Below are 8965 nucleotides of genomic sequence, written 5' to 3' on the forward strand. Positions count from 1 at the left end.
GTTTTTATAGCTGTTGTGGAACACTGGACGTGGACAAATGTAGGCCTCTGGCACTCGGACTGATCAGAGGTAGCCATGGAGCACATGATCTCCATATTCAAGTATATAAGCCATTATGAAAGAAGAGTTTCTGCTAGAATTAAAAGTATCAAATGATTCAATACATTTAAATTAGGAATACAATGTTCAATTGATAGCAGCACCAGAAATATACTGTAGCCTATGTGTAAAGAGCTAAATTACCTAGATTGTGGTAGACCTTATTGCAATTTAAACCAGTTACCACTATATGACAACTGAAACAACAAAAAATAAACAGAACAATTATCGTCAAAATTTCAGTGTCCACCACTCTAGTTCATCAAAAACAAACCAGAAAAGGGACTCAAAGTGCTAAATACCGGAATTATCCTTTAAGTGAGTGTTGTCCTTTGAGAACAAAGATTAACCGGAGTGAAATTCCTTCTTTGTTTACGCAAACATGGTCAATAAAGCTGGGTGGCCGCCTCGGTCCCTCACAACAAGCCAAACATGGGAATTGAACCCACAACTTGTCAGTCTACTACAGCCGTGCCGTGCTCCTTAGCCACTATGCTACTGCATGCTAGCCCAGCTCCTTAGTCACTACGCTACTGCATGCTAGCCCAGCTCCTTAGCCACTACACTACTGCATGCTAGCCCAGCTCCTTAGCCACTATGCTACTGCATGCTAGCCCAGCTCCTTAGCCACTACGCTACTGCATGCTAGCCCAGCTCCTTAGCCACTTTGCTACCAGGGGCGTAGCCAGGATATTTTTTCTGGGGGGGCGGCAGCTTAGGCTGGCTACTTAGCTGCTAGTTTTGCAGTAGCTGTATTCTCCAGTTGAGATGATTACTAGCAAAATTATCAACAAACTCACTTTACACTCCTATGTTCTATGCTCAATGCCGCAAGATTACTCAGCCTATCCTCTCCCATTGTAGTTCGCAGGTGTGTTTTGACAAGCTTCAAGCAGGAAAAACTGCGTTCACAAGCAGCTGTGCTGACAGGTATTGCCAGTGTAATTTTGCAAAGCCTGGAGAAAACATCAAAGACCTCCTGGTGCGGTTCAATCAAAGACCTCCTGGTGTGGTTCAATCAAAGACCTCCTGGTGCGGTTCAATAAAAGCTGCCAGGTCTACAATTCTAGGTGCTCTCTGCATGCTTTGTACGATCTAAAACTCTTTTAATTTGGTAGAGCTCATGCTCAAGGTCAAAAAGGTCACACCCATACAATTTGGCAAATGCAAAAATGCTATCTTTGTCACAGAAGCTTTTGCTACTTGGATTTAAAGCTTGTATTCCATGCATTATGTCACAATTCTGATTGGAGAATCTGTTCCTGAGCTCACTGAGCATCCGGTCCAAAACCACGTGAAAGATTCCTGTCCTGTAATAATCTTTGCCATTGCCTGTTTCTCGGCTGCCCACAGTAGACAGAACATGGCATCCTCGTAGCTGTGAACTTAGTGTTCTCTTATGTTTTGGAGCAGTGTCTGTAGACCCTTTCAACAAGAAAAACAACAACAATGCTTGAACGTTCTATTTTATTCCCAATCTGCTTCCGCTTCATTAAGATAACATATGGAATGTTAAAACTGAATCCTTGTGCGAATCCAATTATAATGCTGATAATGGAACTCTCTTGAAACGGTCAATTGGAAATCAATTTGATGCAAAAGGCCTCTGGCTCCTACTGACCTCTCGCCACTGTTCTCATCACTCAGTTCCTCAAGCACTTTAACAACTGCTGGCCACTTATCCCACAAATTTAGGGCAGGCATAATATCTGGAAGCCCACCGTGTGTCACTCAACGCTTGCAACTCTCTGGGTGCACCTGAGGTCATGTCCCGTTGCACCTGCAACCGTTTGGGATGCACTGCCGATCCAGACATGTAGATGTACAGCTGTTTTAATAAGGAAAAGGAGCATTCATCCTCTGGGATCCCTCTCACGGTGTCCACAAGCACTAGATTGAGGCAATGCGCGTTACAGTGAACGCAGAAAGCCAGCTTTGCTGCCTCCTTAATGCGCGTTACAGTGAACGCAGAAAGCCAGCTTTGCTGCCTCCTTAATGCGCGTTACAGTGAACGCAGAAAGCCAGCTTTGCTGCCTCCTTAGTGCGCGTTACAGTGAACGCAGAAAGCCAGCTTTGCTGCCTCCTTAATTCGGGCGTTACAGTGAACGCAGAAAGCCAGCTTTGCTGCCTCCTTAATTCGGGCCTGCACACCGCTGGGCTTGCCACTCATGACTGCAGCCCCATCATAAGACGTTTCTTGGTGTTTTATGCCCCCCAACGTTGTCTTCAAGGCAGCGCTGCCTGGAAGGCACTAGGGTTAGGCATGGGTTAAGATTAGGGTTAGGGTTGGGATTAGGTTTAGGACAAGGTGCCTTTAAGTCGACGGTGGCAGCACTGCCTGGAAGACGACGTTGGTTAGGCATGGCTTAAGGGTAGGATTAGGTTTAGGACAAGGTGCCTTTAAGTCGACGGTGGCAGCGCTGCCTGGAAGGCGCTATGGTTAGGCATGGCTTAAGGGTAGGATTAGGTTTAGGACAAGGTGCCTTTTAGTCAACGGTGGCAGCGCTGCCTGGAAGGCGCTATGGTTAGGCATGGCTTAAGGGTAGGATTAGGTTTAGGACAAGGTGCCTTTATGTCGACGGTGGCAGCACTGCCTGGAAGACGCTATGGTTAGACATGGCTTAAGGGTAGGATTAGGTTTAGGACAAGGTGCCTTTAAGTCGACGGTGGCAGCGCTGCCTGGAAGGCGCTATGGTTAGGCATGGCTTAAGGGTAGGATTAGGTTTAGGACAAGGTGCCTTTATGTCGACGGTGGCAGCGCTGCCTGGAAGACGCTATGGTTAGGCATGGCTTAAGGGTAGGATTAGGTTTAGGACAAGGTGCCTTTTAGTCGACGGTGGCAGCGCTGCCTGGAAGACGACGTTAGGGGCATAAGACTTCCCCATCAACAAGGTTACTCAAGGTTATTTTCTAGACCATATCTTGACAAGAGGTGAATTAATGTTTTTGTCAAGCTCTCCGCATCTAGCTTCTTTGCTACCTCAAACTCCAAAAAACTTTTTCTGGATCTCACCATTGTAATAGTATCTCAAAACAAAAGATATTTGTTCCATTTTTTTGTGTCTTTAGTCTCATCCACAAATACGCTAAAAGCACCACTTTCCTTGACTTTTTTTTGTATTATTATTTATTATCAATGTGCGCACCATGTCTGCTAAGCATGACAAAACCTCATTTTCTATGTCAGGGCATATATATTTAGCATTTCTGGGACCATACATCTTTTTCAAAATCTTTTCGTCATGGTTTGCTACGATATTCAACATACCCAAGAAGTTCCCTTTCCTGCACGATGCCATGGATTCACGCTGCCCTCTCAGAGCAATGTTCTCGATTGCACAATGAAGAACCACTTCAGCAAGAGTTTTTATGTACCCCCTGTTCTCTTCTACAGTTCTGTTGTACTCTTTATTGTCCCATTAGAGATCCCTGATTTTGTTCTGCAATTTGGTGTTCTTTCCATGCTAACATGGCATTCTTGGTGTTCTTTCCGTGCTAGCATGGCATTCTTGGTATTCTTTCTATGCTAACATGGCATTCTTGGTGTTGTTTCCATGCTAACATGGCATTCTTGGTGTTCTTTCCATGCTAACATGGCATTCTTGGTATTCTTTCCATGCTAACATGGCATTCTTGGTGTTGTTTCCATGCTAACATGGCATTCTTGTGATGCTCAGATCTACTATGTGCAGCATACCCTCCGTCTGTATAGGTAGCTTTTTTCCAGTTTTTGAAACCTGAACCTGAATTAAATGTAGACTCAACATGGCCAGGTAAACTGAAATGCCTGCAAGCATAGCAAAAGGTAGAGTCCTCACTTATGGAGTATTCTAACCAGGGGTGGACTGCATACCGCTCACCCTTGAAGCTCCTGTTTTGGTCTCCCCTGGACTGTCTTGGGAAAATTGAGTTGAGGTTGTGCTGGAGCTTCATATCTGGACTTGGAAATGTCTGTAAAACACCAAAGAATTCCATTAGTATCAGCATTTAACATGAATGCTACCCACTTCAAATTACATTTTGTTCCTATGTTGTTTTTTAAGTCTAAACATGCTATCATTAACATTTTACAGATTGAATAAATGTGTGTTTATTATATGGCCCGCCTTACAACTCACTTGGTTTTTCTGCACGCCGCCATCTTGCCAGTCAAGGAGTGAGTTGTCCAAAACCTTTCCTTTTAGTAAACTATGTGTACACGAACAATGTTCTAAATGCTCAAGTTGATGTGTAGATACACTGATGATACTAAGATCAAAGTTTCATGTTGTGTCGAGCCTTCTTAAGTGTTTTAAAAATAGCGATTTTGACGCGATCATGTATCAAAATAGAAGTGCCCCTAGGACTCCCATTCAAAAGGCCGTTTCACCCAAAAACGACAACGTGGACAAGTGGCGCTTCAGATGTAATTAAGCTAGCTTTAAGCTCGCTAGCCAGAGATAAACATACAAGTTTGCAAAAATAACAGCAGCAGCCCAACTCAACTCACTCTTGCCACCCTTCCTCTATGTCGACACATTCTTACACATTAAACGAAGTGGGAAGATAACTATAGCCTATGATCTTATCATTTCAATTATCCTTTCAAGTATCACCAACTTACTCACCTGGTGGTATCCAGTGGTTAGCTGCTAGTCTCCATTAAGCACTGTCAGAATGTAGGCACGTTATGTCTTGCACTGTTGATGGGGGCGTGACCCAACATGTTGCTAATATGGAGCTTGCAGCATAAGTGACAAATGACAATATAATAATGCATATATTTCAGCTTCCTTTAGACTGGGGGTGGGGCCGTGAGGTTGGGGTAGCCAACAGGGTGGCCATCCTCTGACCAATGGTGGCCGTAGCCCCCCCTGGCCACGCCCCTGTTCGCTACTGCATGCTAACCTAGCTCCTTAGTCACTTCGCTATTGCTTGCTAGCCCAGCTCCTTAGTCACTTCGCTACTGCATGCTAACCTAGCTCCTTAGTCACTTCGCTACTGCTTGCTAGCCCAGCTCCTTAGTCACTTCGCTACTGCATGCTAACCCAGCTCCTTAGTCACTATGCTACTGCATGCTAGCCCAGCTCCATAGCCACTATGCTACTGCATGCTAGCCCAGCTCCTTAGTCACTATGCTACTGCATGCTAGCCCAGCTCCTTAGTCACTATGCTGCTGCATGCTAGCCCAGCTCCATAGCCACTATGCTACTGCATGCTAGCCCAGCTCCTAAGTCACTACGCTACTGCATGCTAGCCCAGCTCCTTTGTCAGGCTACCACTACCCCATCCCTTTTCCAACTGCCAATTGTATGCATGTACATGCCAAACATGCCACATTTACCATTTTCTTTTAAATATACACACCATTTTTATTGTTATTATTAGACTAGGACAAAACATATTTTGAAAATAAGACTTTATTTAAGATATAAATATAATTTCATCACAATCAATTCAGGAACATGAATAATAAGCAATAAATAATAAACTCTTATGTACTTTCGTACATAGACGTTTGTAACTACAGTAATAACTTAGGATCGAGATAGTGCAAACAATACTGTTACTAATGTACACCTTAGCTACATATTTATTAAGACATATATTATTTATGTAAACATGCTATCGCATTTTCAAAATCAAATTATTGGGGAAAGAATTATGCACGTGACAGGACAGTTTCCTCTGCCAAGTACAGCTTTTACCGGCATGAGTATAAAAATCAGACTCAGGTATTCATTTTGATGGTCAAAATTTGGCAAAACGGTTCCATTTTAGACAAAAATAGCATTGAAGCCTGGACGTTTAGTCCAAATAAAAATAAAATAAAAAACAGATGCTTTTATGGGAGCAGTAGTCTGTTGTAGTTCTATGTACTATGACATGTGCATGACTTTCATGTTTAGTTTTTTCTAAAGCACTACATTTAAAAGTCCTTCCTGGTCCCACCTCCATCGCTTAGGTGACTGTGCATTGATTGACAGGTCAGTGAGCCAACCACTGCGCCAGCAGCAGCAGGGATGCCACCCCCAGGTTCCAGACTTTGAAGAGGCTCGTTGTGCTGCTGACTAGACTGGTAATCAAAGCTGATGATGGAAACAAAGAGAACATATAGAACCCAGCTGGTTATACAGGCATAGAGAACACATAGAGAACCCAGCTGGTTATACAGGCATAGAGAACACATAGAGAACCCAGCTGCTTATACAGGCATAGAGAACACATAGAGAACCCAGGTGGTTATACAGGCATAGAGAACATATAGAGATCACATGGAGAGACCACAGCTACTGCTGATAGAGATGTGGAGAACACACAGAGAACACAACTGGTGATGGAGATGTGAGAACACACAGAGAACCCAGACACGCAGATAAACAAACAGACAGACAATCACCTCTGTTGTTTATAAGCAGACACATAGAACACAGCTAGTGATGACATGGACAACACACACAGAATGCATATAGAACACAGCTGGTGCTGAAGACATAGAGAACACACACAGAACACACACAGAACACATAAAGAACACAGCTGGTGCTGAAGACTTGGAGAACACACACAGAAGGCATATAGAACACAGCTGCTGATGAAGACTTGGAGAACACACACAGAAGGCATATAGAACACAGCTGCTGATGAAGACTTGGAGAACACACACAGAACACATAAAGAACACAGCTGGTGCTGAAGACTTGGAGAACACACACAGAAGGCATATAGAACACAGCTGCTGATGAAGACTTGAACACATAATAATACAAATACATAGACAGGCAGATATAAATAGACAGGTAGACAGACAGATAGATATGTAAATAGACACAGACAGACATACAGATAGACAGATGGGTCGATAGATAGAAAGACAGACATATAGATAAACAGACAGACAGTCACCTGTGCCGTTTACATGGGTGATGGGGAGGGTCGTGGTGCCGCTCCTGCCGGCTCGTATCATCGTGTTGAATATGGCTTCCTCAGTGGGGATACTTTTGTTGGTGTGGAAGGTTAGGTCAGTGCTGTGGACAATCGAGCCGGCCCTAATAACAAATACAAACAACTTACCTTTACAATCTTTTAAAAAAAGACCTAAGTATAAGTATATATACTCTTTTGATCCCGTGAGGGAAACTTGGTCTCTGCATTTATCCCAATCCGTGAATTAGTGAAACACACTCAGCACACAGTGAACACACAGTGAGGTGAAGCACACACTAATCCTGATGCAGTGAGCTGCCTGCAACAACAGCGGCGCTCAGGGAGCAGTGAGGGGTTAGGTGCCTTGCTCAAGGGCACTTCAGCCGTGCCTACTAGTCGAGGTTCGAACCGGCAACCCTCCGGTTACAGGTCCGAAGTGCTAACAAGTAGGCCACGGCTGCCCAGTGACCTGTAGTTCTATTGCTGCTTCCTGTGAAATCTGTTTGATATGCTTTCTGATTTGTGAGAGAAACGAGACATGAACTAAATTAAAATGCCAGAGGATGTGACTACCTGAAGCTTCTTGCCGTCAGGCCAACAAAGTTGGGACCGTAGTCTTCACGGAAGAATGGCTCCAGCTACACAGAGAACACAGAAAATGTAATTTATGATTCAAAACAAATACATCTCTAGCCTGGTTAAAACCAAACCGGTTGCTAGCGTTGAACAAGCTGAGCGTTGAACTTGGATCAACTTTTAAAGCCTCACGCGAGCATTCATTTGTCAGTTAAGGCAAAGCGTTTGTGTTACTTGGGAATGAGACAGAACTTATTATGGTCTGAGCGATGCGTTACGCTTACCGCTGCCGCTTCATTTTTTCCAGTGTGATAGTTAGCGGTGATATTTCCAGTGTGATAGTTAGTGATGATAGTTAGCGGACCCAGAGTTTATTACAGAAGACTAAAAGAACACTTACCAACTGTCCGTATTAGGAGAATGAGGAGTAAGAGTTTTAGGGAAATGTGCAATACTAATATTTATTAGGCATAAGTGTATGTTTTTTACTCAGATTTGAGAACTTATTCCTTTGTGTATTCTGTATGTATTTGTTGTTATTCTTGTTGTCCATAAACATTTGTCTGTTTCCTATGTGTCATGTTGTTATTCTTGTTGTCTGTAAACATTTATCTGTTTCCTATGTGTCATGTTGTTATTCTTGTTGTCTGTAAACATTTGTCTGTTTCCTATGTGTCATGTTGTTATTCTTGTTGTCCGTAAACATTTGTCTGTTTCCTATGTGTCATGTTGTTATTCTTGTTGTCCGTAAACATTTGTCTGTTTCCTATGTGTCATGTGTTGCACTGGTGTGTGTGGGATGGTAAGCAGCTGTGAGAGACTCTATACACACAAAACAAATGTCCCTTTTGGGACAATACGTAAAGTTTATCCTATCTTTGATCCAGGGCTTAAACAGCAGCTACATGTCTGTATCATTTCCAAAGCGCTGTATACTGACAAGGTAATGTTTCACGATTCTCACGACTCTCAAGATTTGTTGCCTGGCTATGCCTATGCTGTAGCCCCAAATCTTGCATAGTGTACCTTTAATTCATGAAATGTAGGAAAACTTGCCTTTTGCTTTAGGCGTGACTCTCGTTCCTTGAAGACAGTGGATTGTCTGTCAGCCAGGGCAGAATCATAGGTTTCGTTGGTCGTGAACTCCACATTGGCTACTGTGCGGAAAACAATTGGACAAATAGGAAGTTTGTATGAAAACAAGTGTGGCAACCAGGAAGTGTGTATGAGGAAACAAGAGTAGCAACCAGGAAATGTGCATGAAATCCAGAGTGGCAACAAGCAGGCAAGGATAACATTTGCAATACTAGCCTATCTTTGTGTGTATGCATGTCTGTGTCTGTCTTTATTTCTGTGTGTGTTTGTGTGTGTAACCTGGGTTGTA

The 8965-nt window shown here is 43.3% G+C and overlaps 1 protein-coding gene across 3 annotated transcripts in view; it reads right to left on the minus strand.

Annotated features, from left to right (window-relative positions):
- Positions 1 to 5503: 5503 nt before the first annotated feature.
- The window catches only part of LOC143121372 (uncharacterized), a 31580-nt gene continuing 28118 nt past the window's right edge, over positions 5504 to 8965 (minus strand). For 2 of the 3 annotated variants that reach the window (XM_076281747.1, XM_076281732.1), the window contains 4 exons: positions 8638 to 8738; positions 7579 to 7643; positions 6985 to 7127; positions 5504 to 6167 (listed from right to left, as the gene is read on the minus strand). In XM_076281747.1, coding sequence (XP_076137862.1) covers positions 6067 to 6167; positions 6985 to 7127; positions 7579 to 7643; positions 8638 to 8738 — 410 coding nt within the window. In that variant the 3' untranslated portion in view covers positions 5504 to 6066. The remainder of the gene's footprint in view (positions 6168 to 6984; positions 7128 to 7578; positions 7644 to 8637; positions 8739 to 8965) is intronic. The other variant, XM_076281740.1, reaches the window with a different exon arrangement.

Source organism: Alosa pseudoharengus, unplaced genomic scaffold (assembly GCF_046254945.1).
Source record: "Alosa pseudoharengus isolate Yale_2024_CS ecotype anadromous, Long Island Sound unplaced genomic scaffold, YU_APseudo_1.1 YU_APseudo_1.1_scf_1, whole genome shotgun sequence".
In the NCBI taxonomy this organism is placed as follows: Eukaryota; Metazoa; Chordata; class Actinopteri; order Clupeiformes; family Clupeidae; genus Alosa; species Alosa pseudoharengus.